Source organism: Primulina huaijiensis, chromosome 12 (genome assembly GCF_012295235.1).
Source record: "Primulina huaijiensis isolate GDHJ02 chromosome 12, ASM1229523v2, whole genome shotgun sequence".
Taxonomy (NCBI): domain Eukaryota; kingdom Viridiplantae; phylum Streptophyta; class Magnoliopsida; order Lamiales; family Gesneriaceae; genus Primulina; species Primulina huaijiensis.
In genome coordinates, this window is record NC_133317.1 from 5,262,118 (window position 1) to 5,281,658 (window position 19,541).

A 19,541-nucleotide genomic window follows, 5' to 3' on the forward strand; every position below is an offset into this window, starting at 1 on the left:
TTTACTTTATTTATTTGGTTCACCACGTACAAATTGCTTTAATTTGCAATTAGAATAGGGTAAAAATTTCTTTACGCAGAGTGTGCGAATAAAGAGGAAATAAAAGCTAAGAACATAACGTCTTGCACAGATTTATTCCACAAAGTGGAATATAATAATAACAATAATAATAATTACAGTAATGGATGATAGCGAAGTCTTTTGAGAAGTCGTTCTATTATTCAAACACGTTTACGACACATAAGATGATGTTATGATGGAGAAATGCAACCAAATTAAGTAAGAGTCGCGTTTGCATTTGTTTCCATTGATCTATCATGGCAGCCAGCCAGATATATAGTTATTCAAGCTTGGCCCTGCTGCTGCCATTGGATCGTTCTGATACCTGAAATTTCAATAATTTCATTAGTTCTAACCAAATTTATACTAGTCAGAAATTTGTTAATACGATAGCACAGAATCATGCAAAGCCACAAATCTCTCTAATATTATATGTGGATTGAATCGAGTACCCAATTTGCAGAGTTGGTTCACAATCGAGAGGATGGAAAAAACCGTCGGCCTGAGGGTGAGTTGCTTGCCTTCCATACGCGACATCTTGAGCATTTGGATTCCATTGCAGACTTATTTGACTTCCTTCCATCAACTAATTCATACAAAAACAAAACCAAACCCATCAAAATTTAGGCCGACTGACCAATAATTCGTTGTCTGATTCACATATATGGAGAGGATAGTTCAAGAAATTTTGTTGAACGAATGATTTGTTCATGGAAATTGAAATGTTTGATAGGCCATGCATCGCCTGTCCAGTTATTAAGGATTAACTAAGTAAACTGAAGAATATGCATGCATGGCATACCCGTTGTTTCAAACTCTTGTTGGCTTCATTGAGGGCATGCTCCTACCCGTATAAAACAACCCAGATTAACATATTGGTAAATGAAGGGTTAGTTGACGAAATGGAGTTTGATTTAAATACCTTTCTTTGAAGATCTGTGAGGGTATCCAGCATGGCTTGAGTCTGCGAATTTGAATTTTCAAGAATTCATTGCCGGCTTCCATCCATCATTTATCAAAACTTTTATTTACATAAATATGATCTAACAATCTACTTACTTCTTGGAGCTAATGGATAACTTTCTCTATTACTTCATCAAACAAAATTTTCCGTTGCATCACAAGATTGAAAAGATGCAGTACATACCCGTGTTGATCTGATCTGCTTCAGAGACATGTCGAGCTGTCTTTCAAGTGATTCAAGCTCCTTGCTACTCAGAGGACCAAGATCCTCACCCAGAAGATTCCTAGCATTATTAACACATTAATTACCACCAAAAATTAACCGTTCAGCCCACTTTTAATTTTGTTGCACAAACAGTCATTCGATCAGTTAATCATGTATATATTTTGATAATTTCTTATATGACAGTTGGAGTTGACAAACCTTTGTGAACGCTGTAGGGCTTCATAGCGTGCTTTAAGCTTCATATACTCGTGCTGACTGCTCAGTTCCTGTTATTAACCAATGAAATCAATTAACAACACTAGCCAGAAGTGTTCTACCTCATCTTTTTTCTCTGGACTTCAAATCTATCTGCTTTAACTTCCATATTTTTCTTGAAGATTTATTGGGTAGTTTTGACAGAACATACTTTTTCTCAGACTTATACATAATGTTTTTTCTTCCACTTAAAAAAAAAGGACTCCAGCAACGTAAATTTTGAAACTGAAAAAAAACCCGTGTCAGATTCATAAAACCAGAGACATATTTCCTATGGAATTATATCCGCTTCAATTCACCTAAAAAACTTATGAAGATAGAGATGTAATAAAATTAAATATTTTTTCAAAGAGAAACATCACATATATCAAATATTTCGAGGAAGAGGAAAGGGTTGATAAATGTAGGTAACTCTAGAATAGCATGAAGTTTTTAAAATTAAGTTGTAGTTGAAATTTCATCCACAGTTTCTACAAGTACCATTGTCTCCAGATGTTGTTACTTCATTGTGTGGAGAAAATATGCAATTCTATGTCAAAAATGAACAAATTTCTCTTCTATACACTAGCCATTTCTTTTCCACCATATGATACATTACAATCTCTTGTTTCCTTCACCATTTTTACCAAACTTCGTTTGAGAAACAACTTCCAACTAACTAACAATCTGGAAATTCATCGCAAAAAGTGAAATGTTAAAACGAAAATTGAGAACACCACTCTGAAGTTTTTTTTTGAAAAAAGAATTTTCCTGGTTTATGAAATATTTTAACCAAGTTTCATCACAAGGAAATTACATCTTATTTTATCACAATAAGCTCAAAACCACATATATTTGTACAAAACCTTAATTAGAATAACTATTTTATTATTCCGTAAAAACTTATTCTTGTAATCATATATGAAGAATGAACAGTACTCCTCTAAACAATTCTGGGTTAACTGCAAATCTATATTTCAACAAAATCTTAATTGTAATATACATTTCATCATTCCGGATAAACTTACTCTTGCAATCATATAGAAGATTTCTTATTTAACAAAGTAAGACTATCAGTTAACCCTTTAAAACCATTGAGCCATTGAAGAATAGTTACCAATTTAACAATTCAACAAACTCTTAATAAGAAAATTTATTTTATTATTCATCACATCCATGTTTTTTATGAAGAGTTCTTAGAATTTTATGAAGATAAAATGAATTGTAAAATCTGGTACAAAACCAAAATCTTTGTTGAGAAAATCTGGTACCATCTAAAAGAACTAAAAAATTTGTATTAAAATTATGATAACTAAAACACTTCTGAATTATTTTTTATATTGTTTACACAGCACTATTTTGTTCTTGTTTTGAAGTTTGTTGTTACTAAAGTATATTATCTTAATCATGGGCAGTTCAATTAATAGATTTACATAACTGTAAACAAATTTTAGACCAGAAATTAACCTAATAAATAAACCAAATTGCACCAAAAGCACTTGGATATATATGAAACCAACAATCAGAGAGTAGCAAATACCAGCGCCTCCCTTGTGGAAACGTTTGTCTCCGGCGCTCCATAGTTGCACTTTTGATACCTTTCCAATGTTTTGAGAATGCTGCTGGGTATGACAAGCCATTTTAGAAAAGTAATTAGTAGCTTAAACAATAGATCATATGCAATTACACCTCAAGACAGAACTTTAATTTTATTTGTAACTAAAGCATGAGCCAAATCAATGATTAGCCTTCTTAGATTGTCAGATGGGCATCAAAATGCATACCAGAAGTACAAAGGTGTCCCAAATTCCCCAAGAACAGCATGTAACTCAATTTCAGTATGTATTCGTGAAGGTCTATGAATTGCCCATGGGTAAATTGTGGTAACTCATACACTTTTTTTTAAAGGAATGTACTGTTTAAGAAGATATAATTATCAAGAAAAAACCCTGAATCCCCCATATAAGCCGAAACACCTTCTTATTACCCGGAAAAAAGACTGCTTTGCATCAAACGTCCCACCATGAAAAAGGAAAAAAAGCTAAGAAAACAGAAAAAGACTTAAAATCTTTAAATTTGTGGACGGCGTAGTCATTTTTAGGAGAATCCAAGAGATCTGAGAATGACTGAGGAAAAGAAAATTATGTATGTAGATGTTACTAAATTAAACCCTAACGAGATGAGAGGAAAAAAAATCCATGAACCCCAAATCGATATATTTTTAACAAAGAATTAAGAAAAATCACGCACAAGAAACATTTGGAGGGAAAAACAGATCAAGGCTTATCCTTAGGTTCAAAAGAAACTGCTGTTTTTTTTTGGGCACACTGGCCAGAGAGAGTAATCTTGGCCAGTATCCATTTTTCTGTCGAAACATATCAAAAAGAAAAGAAAATTAGGTTAAGATAAGCTCGTAGTGAAATTTTTACTTTTCTTCATGAAGAATTTTTTTAAAAAAAAAAAAGAAAAAGAAAGAAGAGGATTAACAGAAAACCCTAAAAAGTTTGGATCTTGGCAAAAACACAACACAAAGATAACTTGTTGTATTGATCTCCAACCCTTGCATCCAGAATTAAATTATATACAAGAAATCTGTTTAACAAAAGGAAAAAAAACGTAACTGAGAGGAGATAGGGGTTGTAGAAATCAGATTCAAAAAAATTTATTGGTATTATATTAGTGTAAAATACTTCTTTAATAAATACTAAAGAAAGCTTGAATTTTGCTCCATGTTGCGTTTTAAAGGGTAATAGAACACTAGATCGGAGCATATTTAACTCCAAATTGAACCAAAAAGAAGAAGAGAGAAAGAAAATAGCACAAAAGGCGCAATAGACTTGCAGTGCTGAAGCAAATTAAATCTCACACCTAAGCCTGCAGAAACTCAACATAAATATAGAAACAATCTTCTTTTCGTGGTTTCCTCTGGCAGATCTAACAAAACTCGCAAGCACAGAGTCCTATACGACTCAAAACAATCACTAGAATGGAAAAACAATCTCTCACAACACCAAAAAAGATAGTAAAAAATTGCATTTCTTCCACTAATCACTCCCTTCAAAGAAAACATAAAAAAGTTTGGATTTTGAGACAAGCCCAGATCTCAAACAATCCCAAACAACAAAATAATTAAGAAAGAATCTTATAAGTTCAAGGAAAGAAAGGTAAAAATAAAACTAAAAAGACCCACCCCCAGCTAATACTATATATATTTTATACATAAATATAGGTGTTGCAATTGCAGAAACTGTAAGGTTTATTGTTTGTTTTGTTTTGTTTAATTTATACCTAGAGCTACTGCAAAACTCGTACAGCTTTCCTCTATTGGAGAAGATGATGAGTGCAACCTCAGCATCGCAAAGAACAGAAAGCTCATAAGCTTTCTTCAAAAGCCCATTCCTTCGTTTCGCAAAAGTCACTTGCCTGTTGATCTTGTTCTCTATTCTCTTCAGCTCAACTCTCCCTCTTCCCATTTCTTTCTTTCACTTTTCTTTTTTGTGATTACAAATTTCTACTCTCTCTCTATCTCTCTCTATATATATATATACATATGGATATATGTAAGTATAAAAGTAAAAGTCAGAAGAGAACAGAGGTGTAGTATTGGTGGTATGAAAGTGATTCCATCGAATTCAAGATTTGCGAACCAAATTTCTTGTTATTTAATTAATTGCTTCTTCTTCTTTTTTTCCCCCTAATGGCTTTGATAACTCTGAGAATCTTGATTTTGAGGTTGAAGAGATTATCCGGTGGTTCTAAGGTGTTGTTCCATAAGGCTTGGGCAGTCCCTACTTCTATAAATTAATTATCTCTTCTAATATAGATTTTATATTAACTTAATTATATTACTTTGATTTTCCCCTATTCTTGGAAACTAATAATTAGCTTACAATAATTAAATTGACTCCCCATATATATTTTTATAAGTGTAATTCGTACATGAAGATATCGATTATGTTTGTATATTAACCATAATAATGTTAATTATTAATGATGAGTAGAATTAAGTCGATGCACAAACTATTGTTAATTGGGATATATTTCATCCGTTAGAAGCAAATAAATAGTAAAACTCACTTTAAAGTCTTTTTTTTCCTCATGTGCTAAAATGTGTTTACGGTATAAAATAAATATTAAAGTCGCCATGTACACTCTTTATTTAATAAAATTAGGTAATAATTAAATTATTTCGTTACGCAAAACTTAATTACGCCACACGTTAATAAAAGAGTTTGGCCTGGATCGGATCGGATCCGATGGTCAGAAATCATTCACGATGTGATGTGGTAAAAAAGAGAAGGCATCCATCCAATCGCAAGAGTTGACAGGTAAAAAAAAGGAGGGCAACCTTTGAACTGATGGTTTATTACTATGTGCCACGCGTCAATTTATAAGTGGTCAATAGGCTAGTAATATTCTTTGGATGTCACCGTTGTCATCGAACCCTAAGGAAGCTATATATATATACGTACTACTTTTAATATAACATAATTTGAAGGTTAAGATAAAAATTAGTTCATATATCGTATAAATTTCATGTTGTGTCTGATGCTCGAATACATATTTTCTATACATAATACGGAGTCAGTATATAACATCAAGAATGTCGTCATATATGACGATGCAGTTTAATGTTTTCCGATTCGGGAAAAAAAGATGTAAATTTTAACATAACAGGTAAATATGAAAAAAATATTTCAAAATATTAAGATCATTTCAAATGTAACTAAGCAAATGATTACATAAAATGGCTGGTATATATAAAACTTTCATTATGTTCAGTTTTTTAAAATAATTTTTTTTCCTATATCATTAGAGGGGTTGCTGGCTTCATATGGGTAACTGGGCATCAGATAACACAGAGTTTTTTCCCAGAAAAATATCTAAACTGACTAACTAATTAACATATTTGGATCTTTTGTGAGAGAATTGTAAAACTTGACATATATGCATAAACAAATAAACTCTTCATTTATTAAGGGAAATTTTCTTTTACTTTACTTGATCACAGGTAGTACTATATGTAAACAGTTTGAGAATTCACTCTAAATAATAAAAATGAATTCAAATAAAATAAAATACCCATAATACATATAACCATGTCAATATTTTTTTCGAACTTTAACGTTGTGTGCCCATTTAAAGGGGAGAAACATCAGTGAGCAGAAATTCGATGGAACAGAGAGAAATATTTTCCTCAAGTAACTATTCTCTCATCTCATCGTCTCCTTGATCAAAATAGCCAATATTATTCCGATATGTGTCGATTGCCAACATTTGCTGGGGAATTTAATCAAGCAGTCATAGTTATTAACTTACAAAACTCTTTCAAAATTACAGTAGAACAAAAATTCCGACTCCTTGAAAAAAAGTAGATATGGTACAAAATTTTCCTTTGGTTGACTAAGTTTTTAACCTCCACCATTGACTGAAGTTATTCAAATATTTGATTCAGTNGACTTGATCATATAGGAAAAACACATGATTGCTAGCGCAGAAAATATTTAATTTGATGAAATATTACTAACACATAATTCTAAGAATAAGATGGATGTTGAAAAAGATGAGGAGATCAAATTTTAAATTTGACCAAAATTTTCCCTTATGGAGTACAATTAATGTTTATATATATATATGTATATATATATTCTCTAATTAGACAAGCTGTACAAGATTTTATGCGGTGGTTGGAGGGTTTTGGAAGTAGAAAAGTTTTGATAAAGATTCTTGAAATATAAATAACCAACCACAATTAATGGTCCAAAATGGCAATTAATGCGCTCAAAATTAATTAACTATCCAAGCTTTCTTTTTTATTGCATGTATTTTTTTCAGTTGGGGATTGGGTTTCGAACACTTCGTCACAAAATTAGAACTTTAGTGTCAGATGAACTATAAGATATCGAAATTTTTATATTAAATTTCACGTATAATATAATATGTTAAACACATAAACTATTTGATCCAGGCCCCAAACAAGCATGAGTAGGTTTCTTGTGAGACGGTCTCACGAATGTTTATCTGTGAGACGGGTCAACCCTACCGATATTCACAATAAAAAATAATACTCTTAGCATAAAAAGTAATTCTTTTTCATGGATGACACAAATAAGAGACATGTCTCACAAAATACGACCCGTGAGACCGTCTTACACAAGTTTTTACCAACAAGCATCTATCATGGTATCGAATTACTCTCATATTGACACTGCAAGTTTTAACTTACTAATTATTGAAAACTACTTCTGCCCTCCATAAATTATTCATGGGTGTCCTTTTTTATTTCCCCCTTTGTATCCAATTTGCATTATTAACACGCAAGCAGTACTATGTGGTCCAACATTTTACTTTTTGGCTAAAATATCGAACTGACCGAAAAAACCGTATATATTATGTATAGCAGAAAAAAGAAGCAACTTATCTACATAGATCTTTTGATGTAAGACAGAATCTGACTAGGTGTGTGTAAAATGCATGATTCATTTGAAAAACAAGATTGGATGGTTCTTAGAACGTGTGAATAACTTGAAATTGGCTTCTTTTTTTGAGGGGGTGTTTGTAATGATTCATAAGGTCAAGGCACACAAAAATTGAGCTATGAGGTTGAAATTATTGTAATTAATTTGGAAAGCAAAAGCTTACGTACTTCAAATCTTCAATGTTCGAAATCTTTTACTCGCATTCAGTAATTAATGCACACATTGTTAAGATTGCAACTTGGACCTAACTCAACCCCAAAAGCTAGCTCAAAGGGGGAGGATTGTTCAAGTCCATATATGCAACATCCAAGCATTTTACCCAACCGATGTGGGACAACTAACACACATGCACAGGGTGATCAAATCAAGTTTGGTTTGATCTTTGATTAAAAAAAAATTAGAACAATAAAATTCATTGGTTTTACTACATTCCAGACTAAATTGAACCATTAATAATTAAAAATAAAATCAAAGTGAACTTAGATTATCGGTTTGGTTCCAAACTATTGTGGGTTTTAAAAAATATCAACATGTACGTACATGGCTATCAAAGCATTGATTATTAACAAAATAATAGTAGATTTGATTTGGATTTGTTTTTAAAATTTTTTTGTTGAACCAAACCAATTATTTCGCTAAGGTTGATTTTAAAACCGATCTAAATCATGATTGATTAAAAATGGGTCCAAAACGAAGGTTTGATTCAGTTTTTGCTCTCTCTTTCTAACACAAGTATAATATTTAAATATTGAAATGATGTACGTAATTTACCTCTTTGTTGGAATATTTGCGTGTTATTTTGTAATATTAGACGTGGTAAAACATTCATTCAGTTTGACTGAAAATGTATCCATATCTACATATGAAACATTGAAAAATGGTGTCTCCAAAAATATATATATATATTGAATAATGGTAAAGTAAATTGATTTTTTTTTTCGTTCCTATAAATCAATGCAATATATATATTTTTTTAATTTTTTTTTATCCATTTTTGGCACCACGTCGGTGATATACATTATTAGGGATGTAAACGAACCAAACCGTTTATGAGCTATTCGAAGCTCGATTCGATAAAAGCTCGTTTGTTCTCGTTTAATGAGGCTCGTTAAGATAAACAAACCAAACTCAAGCTTTACAGTACTCGGCTCGTTAACTCGTGAACATGTTCGTTTGTAAGTTCATGAGTAATCTTTTAGATGAAAAAATAATAGTTTTGATATTTGATTTATTGATTTTGCATATTATTTATGAAATATATAGAAAAATCTATTAAATTTATTTATTATAATAAATTTACAAATTTTAATAAAAATAATATATTTTTCTTTAAATATATAATTTATTTTTAATTAATTTAATGAAAATTTAAATGTATAATTCATATTTATTAAGCTTGTTTAGGCTCGACAAAGGCTTGAATAAGCTTGTGAGCCATGCATATATTTGTTAAATAAAGCTCGAGCTCGGCTCGATTATAAACGAACCAAGCTCAAACATTCAAGAGTTCGGCTCGGATCGGCTCGGCTCGATTACATCCCTGTACATTATGACATCAAACATTTGTACGCATCAAACATTTGTACGAGAAATGATTAAAGTTAAGAAAAAACCAAATTTATTACACTAACATGAAAAAGTCGACGATTTAAATACAAAAAACCGAAATATATCAACTCTGTAGATAATATACATAATCATACATATATACATGAAATGAACTTTAAGTATGGTGTAATGAGAGATTAATTGATCAAATACATGGGGACAGTGAGGAAGAAGGCCACATGGGGTTCTCTCATTTAAAGTTAAAGCTCGAGACTGTGGTGTTGTCCATTGCTCCAGTTGGATTTATACTTTGGCTCTGCATGGTAAATTTAGAAAGGCACCAAAAAAAGAAAATACCATCAGTTTACAAGAAATATAATTACTTTTTATTTTATTATATTTTTTTCCAATACGGACATACTTATTTGCAGTTACTAATATTTTTATTACAGGAGAAATGTATTTGGTTTTTTGCTAATGGAATTTAAATCAAAAAATGCATAAAGAAAATTAAAAAAAAAAAATTCCTTCACAATTTGGTTTTCTTTTCTTTGGAAAAAAATTATAATTTCTTCATTATGTATTAATTTCGATATTCGAATCCATAGAAATATAATACAGGATTTACTTTCAAGAAAATAAATGAAGGGACCAAATAATTCAATTGAGGTTTAAATTGGTATGGGTAAGTGATGAATGATAATACGTGGGAACAAGTTGTGTCAGACATTTAACCTTAAAAAACCAGACACTTTCGACCTCAACAATTATGACACGTGGACCTTAGTCTATTTCAAGAAATCAAACTTTTTTATTCAACTCACATCCAATTGTCTTCTTTTTCTATTCGTCCACATGCCTTCTGTGCTACCTATCTGAAACAATAATTTCTATTCAATTATTTCAAAAATCATATTAAGGTTAAATGTACAAAATGCAACTTCTAATACGTATGGTAGATCTGATACCATTTCTATTAACATAACAAAAGAAGTTGCATAAGATGACTAAATTTTTGAACTGACGCAATAGTATGCGAACTATGTTAGTCAAGTAAACCGCACTAGACAAATCATGTGCAATAGACTCACCTGGTAAAATGCTGGTAAGGAAAATCGAATACCTGATCATTAATCATGCAATCACTTACTCAACCAACTCGGACATCCCGTAAGTCTGATCACATTTTTGATCATGAGTAATGTAATTGATGCTTGAGCGTAATAAATACAATGGTCCAAGTCACAGCAGTAAATAAATATGTCCAGGACGAATATATATAGTATGGTAAGCCACTATCTTAATGTATCGGTCTCTATCAAATTACTGCTTAATAAAAAACGAACAGGATGTTTTGGTCCTGTAAAATTAAAGTAAATAAAAGACATCGAAATTATTGTGACCGATGACCTATATTCACCAAAGTAAGTAATTTTTACTTTCTATTTCCCGAATATATTTTCTAAATTTACAATTTTCAAATTCCATATTTAGAAAAAGTGCCATTTATATCTTTCACATTCAAAACCAATATGAGTAAGTCTCATGTGAGACCGTCTCACGGATCTTAATCCGTGAGACGGGTCAACCCTACCCATATTCACAATAAAAAGTAATACGCTTAGCATAAAAAGTAATATTTTTTAATGGATGACCCAAATAAGAGATCCGTATCACAAATACGACCCGTGAGACTGTCTCACAGAAGTTTTTGCCAACCAATAAAAAGTCATTAATGCTCGAGTTTTTTCTTCCAAACCCCTATGGCTATCAAATCAGGGATTGTAAAATATGATAAAATATTTATTATGAGCAAAATATATGTTATGAATAACTTAAATTTACTTGTATTATATATCATATTTGTGTGTTCATTTAATTTGTATAGACATGTTTATCATTACATGAGTCTCTATCTATCGATCCTGCAGGTTTTTGGGTCTATTATGTGCATTCTCTAAGCTCAAATTATCTTATGACATAATATTTAGCTAGCAAAACTGCGTTTTCTGTATTGTAATTTTGTCACTTTGTAATTTTGGTCCTCTATAATATCATATTTTGTTTTAGTCTGTTATCTTTATTTTTTTGACAATTTTAATTTTTTTTATCTGGAGTGTTGATGTGACACTACACACGTCAGCGTTACTTCAGCATTGCATTGATTGGACCTCAGCACCACGTCAGAAAAAGAATGAAAATTGTCAAAACAACGAAGATAGCGAAGTAAACATACATGATCAAAAAACATTTTTCTCTAAATTTATTCATCACATGGTCCAACTATGTGTGGTAATTTGCAGTAAATCAAGATGAATTATTTTGCCAAAAATTAAACTCAAGAAAAAAAAATTGATTCTCAATTATTTATATTAGAAACATGGCACGATCATTTATGGAGTGCCAACTGCCAAATGCTGGGATCGATCGACGTAGTGGAGGTGCAAACCCTAATATTAAATGCATGGAATAATAATAGAGGAAAACATCTCCCATCTCATATTCTTCCTGTCTCCAGTGAGCTGAACTCTTTGGTAAATACATCTATCATCTTGCCCTCTCAATTTTCCAAAAACTATTTCTTTAAGGTTTTGCAATTTTAACGTTAAATTATCGATCGCTAGTGTAATATAGTATAATTAAAAAATTTCTAACTCAATATTCGATGAATTAGTTAATAACTAGAGATACTAATTTTTTCTAGTTCCTAACTTGGGGCAGATTGCTAAATAATAATTTATATAAATTAACATTATAATAATTTTTTAAATGACCTTTATATATATCTATAGTACTCCACTCATTAGCATAAATTAATAATTATCTAAAATTATAAATATAAACAGGAGGACGATTTAGTGAAATATGATTATGATGTTGTTTGTTATTTTTGAAATTAAATCTAGTTTTATTCCTCTCTAACTTTATTTCATTACATCCAAAAACTCTGATATATGTTGTGGAAATGCAATAAAAAAATGTAAAGAATTTTTATGTAATTAAATTTATATTTGTTGAACCGAAAAAATTCTAAAATAATACAAATTGTTAATTTATCGATTAATTAAATCTCTAAAAATTAATAAAATTTCATTGTGCATGCCAGACATTATTATTAGCTTTATATGTTTTACTATAGTTATACAAATATATAATACATACATTATATCTTAATTTAATTAAATTGCTTCTTCATGAATTCTCTAATTAACTCACATAATTAAGCCTCGAAAAATTATTTTAATAAACGTAATTTTATCATGTCTTAATTATAAATGACTAAAACGATAAATATTGTTCAATCTGATGTTCTATAATCCACACTTTTAGTTCAATAAAACTTTGTTTTTGTATATGCAATGATTGTAGGAATCCTCCCTAGCTATTTTAAAGCATAATTATTTTTCGACTTAAACGCGATTACCATAAGAATAACCGAAAACCCAAAACAAAATAGTATTAAAATTAAGTGTGTTTAGGAAATCCGATCCCAAATCCTTAGCATGATAATATCACTGATGGTGTCAAGGGTATTCATTCATCTTTGCCAATTCGTCTCATTATTTGACAGACAACTGTTTGGTTCAAATTGTTATTAATCAATCAACAAAATTATAAGGACGAATTAGGAAAAATGTGAATCAAGTTTCCCATTTAAAACGTTAATTTTAATTTCGGATTATCAGAATTAAAAAAAAGATGCATGATGTGAAAATCTGTACGTAGTTGTATATGCATGTATATATTTTGTCTTATATATTACAGATCCTGGGTCCAGGACACACATCAATCGAGGTTAATATCTTGGTTTTGTATTAGTGAAGTAGTGGATCGAGTACTGAAAGTCTGAATATGGTCGAGATACAAAAAGAAAGTTACAAAAATCCAGAGCCAAAGCCAAATGATATGCATAAAATTAGTTGAAAAGTAATTTGATCGATGGACGAATGGACGCTCGTTCTGTGTCTGGGTCCGTGCCTACTGCTACTTTGAGACATGCACATACAGAAAACTGGTGTTAGATTCTAATCCTTTGCTTTTGGTGACAAACAATAAATAACTGATGAACAAAATTCAAAACTTTGCTAAGGATTTGAAAGTTGGAGACAAATTCAACTGTAAAAGAGAGTGTCCTCACTCAGTTGAAGTTACAATCATACAAAAGCTTACGAGATTCGTCTTAGCACTCGAGTACTCTTAACTTACAAGATTTCGAGAACTATTACTTGACATATCTTCAAGCCGCTCACTAGCCCCAGCTTTCAAGTTTGGTAGAGATCATTTAGGTTAACCAAAGCTTCTTATAAGTTCTGATGAAGCTATGTTTTGAAGGATAACTTCCAAGAGTTGTCAAACCGCCGAATCAAGATGATTCACACGTTCAAAATATATATTTGTTTGATTGAGTTGTAATAGGAGTTTCAATTTAGGTAGATAATAAGTCTTAAATTGAAGTGAGTTTGTACAGTTTGTTGTAAAATCAAAATCTTCTAGTAAATTCTTTCATAAGTGGAAGAATGAGAGATGTAAAAGGATTAACTTTCAAACTTCCATTAAATACTTGTGTCATTTACTTATACGCATTTTATTCATTTCGGTTTGACGTGCTATTATTACTTGAACTAATTGACTATATATGTCACTAGATCCAGCCAGACCGTTTTGCACTTTGAAAAGCTTTTAAAATTGGTCTAGCCGCATTAAGTTGGCCTAGAAAAAGAGTTATACAACCAACAACTTTTAAGTCCAGCTCAAAGATGATCTTGAGTTTAAAAAATAGTTTATCTATTCCTCTACCTTGAACCTTGAATCTCTCCACAGCACTCTTATGGATTCGAGTGAAGTAGCGGATAATAGCAGCCGATATGCAAGAATAGAGGAGAAAAGGCTGAAGGTATTATCGTATTGTAAGAATGAATAAAAGTCAATCATCGAGATTGGCTTTCTGTTTAGTCTATTGCTCCGTGGGTATGAGATGCACAAGATAAAAAGGACGAGGAAAAAAAATCGACGAAGAAGAGAACAGAAAATTGTGAAAGAAAAAGCGTGAGGGGACCGACCCCGGTAGGTAGACTAGATGTTACAAGGTTTTGGGCCCAAACTCCAAACTCAATCCTGATGAATTTAAAAGAGAGATCCAAGTTTGACTGGTTGGATGATAAAAGGGGAAATGGTTTTTTTTTTTAAACATTAAAAATGGTTTTTTTCCCCCCTGAAACTAGGGCGGTGAACTTAATATATCATTAAATAAATATTTTTTTTGCTGTTATTGTGCTTAAATGAAATCTGGAACAGATCCATTACACACTAAAATCCTGAGAAAAAATAGGAAAAAAAAAATTCAACACAATCAAACTATTTTTAATTGGATTCTAATTTGGGCTTTGTTTGCTCACAAGTCAAGCCCAGTACTTCAGACGAGGTAGGCTTTTGCTGGATGGACTCCCCTTAGACCTCAACTTCTAAATTAATATTTGCGTTAAATTTTTGGATTACAATGCTTTTATTATAGTTATTTTATTGGAACCAAAATTAATAAACAAAGCTATTTCACATAATAATTTGCTTTGTAATAATACATTTACCTTCTTATTAAATTATTTGTAATATATTTATACAAACATTCTCTAATACACTTCGGCAATATGTCACTCTCCGAACTTATTTGATATTTTATGGTACAGATTATACACGTGACAAAACACAAGATCCATCTCACCAATTTTTAATTTTCACCACGTGATATATATATATTGAAAACCATAAAATTAAATAGAAAAACTATGTATATTTAATAATTGACTACGTTGTTTTTCTCCATCAACAACAAATTCGATTCTTCACGTTTGAGCCTCTCTTTGACGTGAGAAATATAACTCGAAGCTTTGATGTCCACATGTTCATCCCCACCGTGGCTATACCCATCGGAGCCACAAAACTTCCCCTCGTGATTCGTAATTGATACTGCTTTCACCAAAGCTACAGCTGGCCTAACAACGGCGGGAGTGGCGTATTGGGTGGCTGAGGCCGGCTTAGCCTTGCGGTAGAAAGACGTTATGAGCTTGCTTTTCATCGAACCTCCTTTTTTATGGCTACCGACTTCCATTATCAATGAAATGGTTCAAAACTTCGACTTAGGCCTGTGTTGCTAATCTGGCTATGAGTGCCGATCTAAATATATAGAAGCTAAGAGGTATGATTAATTAATACCTGACGAATAATGCAAGAAGAGTTGTTTTTTTCATGTGGGCTACCAGGTTTTAGATAGAAATGAATCTTTTGTGTATTAGATATATTCGTGTATTCATATTTTATTGGATTCGTCCACTTTGGAAAATATTTTATAGAGTATAATCATATCGGATCGGAGGAACAACGACGGTTTTCCACTCACTAAAAAAGAAAGGGATTCTCATATAACAATTATATAACAGATGATATGGATTTCTCATTTTTATAACTTAAAAGAAACGACAATAGGGTATAAGTTTCAATTTACGTAATATATGCAATTCAAGTATAAAAATTAAATTTCATTCCACTTGTCGCTTAAACCTCTAACCATTGAAGAGAGACGAGTTCAATCAGAGGGAAAAAATTTTGTCACCCAATGTAATAAAATTCAGTTTAACTTGCCTGAAGAAAACCATTTGAACCCACAAATACTAGAGATTCAATTGCGTCACCCTCCACTACCTTATTCTCAAGTACTCCACATCACATGTGTTGCGTATATTGGATTCTTCGGGCCAAGCACATACCGCCCATATCCAAGAAACTTCGCACTTTCCATGTAAAGCATGATCCGAAACGAATTTTCTTTTCTCCAATTTTACGTAACCAAGAATATCATTAGTTCCACGCAAGAAACACGCCCATATCCACAGCAATAGATGGGTCAAAAGTGATTCAATTTTCACATCAAAGTAAAAAGCATAGAACAAATAGTAAGAGGTTGTGGGGTGTAAGAGTTCCTTCACCCCTTTAGGAAGAAATATTCGGTCATTACAACATTTCAGAATCCACGGAGTACCACCGTCGTACGCATTCTGTTGAAAGAGTGCCAATATTTTTGCCCAAAAGTTTACTACTCCCACATGAATGTGCGAGTTTGGTGGGTGGATCCACTAGTAGACGATCCCTCGGGAGCATGCTGAATCGTTTTGGAGAAATGCAAAGTAGAGGCATTGCTACCACGAGATTCTGTGACAGACTCAATTGGCTTACTTTCTTGGCCGAATCCAAAATGAGTTAGGCCAGAGTAGCGCAAGTTGTGAACTAAAGAATGTGGCTGGGGGAGTGGTTCTGAGTGGTCGACATGGTTCAGACAGAACTCCCGCGTGATGGAAGGTGCCGATGACAGAAGAGAGAGAGCACGATCAGAGTCAACAACTTGCTTAAATCCATCACAAAACATTTTCTGGTTGCTGTTACTACATCCCAATGCAGTATTTGGATCAAGAAACGGCTGACAGATTGAGGTTTCTTGAAACGAGCAGTCCCTGCCTTGCAAGCATGGGAGTTGATTGACCACTCCCTCGTAGCTGTGAGCAGAACACTGAGGAAGCGAGTTTTGTCTCTCGATATAGTTCAGCTGTCGTTGATTGTTATAGAGCATCAGATTGCTATCTGCTTCTGCAATCCCAGCCCAGGAAGAGCTCACAACAGCGCTTGGAAGTATCTGCGGGCTTCCAAATGAAAGAAGTCTTGCACTGTCCATGGCCGGAGAGGTAGAGAAATTTAGTCCAGAACTTCGGGTGAGCGAGTCAGGCTGAGGTTTCCTTCGCCTCCTGTTGTGACCATCAAGACGTTTCCTGCAGCTTCGCTTCCCCTCGTCAAACTCTACTAGCGAATGAAACCTACAAATATGATGCAAGATTTGTTCAAAGTCCAAACTAGTTTGGGAATAGTTAAAGTTCTACCACACGAATTTGAACCCAAAATCGACTCACAAAAATTCAGCGATTATGAACACAACAGTAGAAGACAATGCAAGATAAAAAATATACACATTGAAACGGATCCACTTGCCATCGCATGTAAATGTAGTTCTTGTCTCACTTCACATTCAACGTAACTAGAGTACTTTTTCACAATATCAGATGAGAAACCATGTGATTCTTATCATTGTTATTAGTTCATTGAAAAGCATTCAAGACTACACAAACGCGAAGATTCAAGTGATGCATCACAGAAACGAACAATCAATCACAACTTGATTTCTACACTACCTGCTGCACTGTTGGCAGAACCGCTGCTCCCGGCCGCCAATCGTGACCTTTGCGGTCTTGGAATGAGTCTCACAGACTTTGTGTCTCCGGTGATAGTCCCTACAAAGGCCTAGATCGGCATTACATCCATCAACCAAGCAATGAGTATTACTTCCAGGAGCCTTGGCCCTTTTCGATGATCCAGGAAATGACGATGAATCCATCGGAAAGCACCGTGGGTTTCAAATTCGTTCAGACCCGAAGCACCAAATCCCTAACCTACGTGCATGAACTAGTTGTCTGCTATATCCTCGATCCAACTTGACTATCTACTCTGCGAAAAAAATTCAAGAACAGCGTCTCTCCTCAGAATTGAGAAATATTTCTAGCATAAAACGAGCGATCTTCAAGTTCACGTCATGTAGGTTGTGGAGAGAAATCATTAGCCTACATCATAGTAACAAAGCATTTATTCTCATACCAATTTATTAGCACTTATCATTTCGTAGCTCCAGATGATAACCAAGAAATTTTTTTAAAACAAAACCAAAGGAAGAGTCCTAAATAAATGAGTTAATGCCATATGTCCCCTTTCAATAAACAAATAGCATAAAAATCGAGTACTTCACTACTTTCCTGGGGAAATACAGAGGCAATTAGTAGTTGTCCCAAATTAATCTTTGAAACAAGGTAATTCTCCGAATTTTTGTTTCTCTAAGAGAAGGAATTTTTAAGGATCCCATCCACAAGTAAGAGCTACAGAAACTTAAAAGAAAAACACTGACTAAAATGAGAGAAATTTAACATTCATTAACCAATTGCTTAATGTCTGAAGAAGGAAAGTTTTGAACATATTCAAAATATAATTCAAGAAACTCACGATAAAACTTGATTGAAGCGACGTACCCCGAAAACAAAATTGCCCCATTTCACACCAGATCCAGAAAAGAAAGAAAAAAGATTCTAGACCATGACCTGAAATCTATGCCGTCCTTCTCCACTTTTGTTCAATCACTAAGAGGAAAACAACAGTTGCGTGAATCTATCAAAGCCCTATTTAAATCAAGGATAAAGACCAAAAAAAAAAGGGAAAGCTCACAGGTTCTTTTGTCTGTCACAACAGGATAACTAGGAATAGTAGAAAAACATGGTAACACCCACTTCAAATAAGTACATTTCACATAAAAATATATATAATATAAGATAAAAAGGCTCAACCGAAATTAGCTACCCACTGACCACTGTGCGAAACAGCTCAAGCATTCTTTTTCATCAAATTTTTTCTCTCCGCGGGTTAAAGTTAATGATAAAGACTGGAACTTGAGGAAGTTTAAAGGGACCCCAAAGCCAAGTGCTGGAATTGTACCTCAGAAATCAAGCCAAGAGTCCATAAAAAACATAACCATGCCAAGACCACAGAAAGTGAATCAATAATGCCACATAAAAATTGAGACCCCTCAAGAGCAACAAAATGAAACAAATAGATCAACCAACCATCAAGGAGAGGTACAAGTATTTTTTATTTTTGAAAGTAAAATAGATAGATACAAGTATTTAACAAGTGCAACAATACTTACAGACAAGTGTAAAAGGAGAGGACTGACACAGTCTCCTCAGCCATTCAGTCTCTGACAGTCACTCCATTATAGAGGGGATCAGTAAAGTTGGCAACTGGCAAAAGCAAGATAGGATTACTGTATATTTGAAAAGAGAGGAGGCTGTCTAGTATTATTGTAGCAACAGAGGTTGGGTGGGTAGGGTTCTTGCGGGATGGGTGCGTTATGGAGCAAACAGAGGGACAACGAAAGTTTAAGAAGAGAG

The 19,541-nt window shown here is 32.9% G+C and overlaps 2 protein-coding genes and 1 long non-coding RNA gene across 25 annotated transcripts; all 3 read right to left on the bottom strand.

Moving 5' to 3' along the window:
* Positions 1-41: 41 nt before the first annotated feature.
* Positions 42-5,123, bottom strand: LOC140989370 (agamous-like MADS-box protein MADS4). Of its 4 annotated transcripts, none has more exons than XM_073458574.1 (8): positions 4,772-5,103; positions 3,024-3,105; positions 1,448-1,515; positions 1,208-1,307; positions 983-1,024; positions 863-904; positions 513-646; positions 42-385 (listed from the first exon to the last, which is right to left on the bottom strand). In XM_073458574.1, exons 1-8 carry the CDS (start codon positions 4,954-4,956, stop codon positions 316-318), a joined length of 723 nt encoding a protein of 240 aa, XP_073314675.1. In that variant the 5' UTR covers positions 4,957-5,103; the 3' UTR covers positions 42-315. The 4 variants fall into 4 exon arrangements, with proteins under 4 accessions (XP_073314675.1, XP_073314676.1, XP_073314677.1 ...); XM_073458575.1 differs by having other exon boundaries at positions 3,024-3,102; positions 4,772-5,033; XM_073458576.1 differs by lacking the exon at positions 863-904 and having other exon boundaries at positions 4,772-5,123.
* Positions 5,124-15,071: 9,948 nt separating this feature from the next.
* LOC140990388 (uncharacterized) lies at positions 15,072-15,785 on the bottom strand. The gene is made up of 2 exons (XR_012177643.1): positions 15,209-15,785; positions 15,072-15,135 (listed from the first exon to the last, which is right to left on the bottom strand). It is a non-coding gene; the product is annotated as an uncharacterized lncRNA (long non-coding RNA).
* A 434-nt stretch (positions 15,786-16,219) lies between these two features.
* On the bottom strand, positions 16,220-19,541 carry LOC140990652 (squamosa promoter-binding-like protein 16). Of its 20 annotated transcripts, none has more exons than XM_073460466.1 (4): positions 19,298-19,541; positions 18,960-19,074; positions 17,742-18,054; positions 16,220-17,369 (listed from the first exon to the last, which is right to left on the bottom strand). In XM_073460466.1, exons 3-4 carry the CDS (start codon positions 17,942-17,944, stop codon positions 16,598-16,600), a joined length of 975 nt encoding a protein of 324 aa, XP_073316567.1. In that variant the 5' UTR covers positions 17,945-18,054; positions 18,960-19,074; positions 19,298-19,541; the 3' UTR covers positions 16,220-16,597. The 20 variants fall into 20 exon arrangements, with proteins under 20 accessions (XP_073316567.1, XP_073316552.1, XP_073316569.1 ...); XM_073460451.1 differs by lacking the exons at positions 18,960-19,074; positions 19,298-19,541 and adding exons at positions 18,601-18,734; positions 18,820-18,864 and having other exon boundaries at positions 17,742-18,167; XM_073460468.1 differs by lacking the exon at positions 18,960-19,074 and having other exon boundaries at positions 19,325-19,541.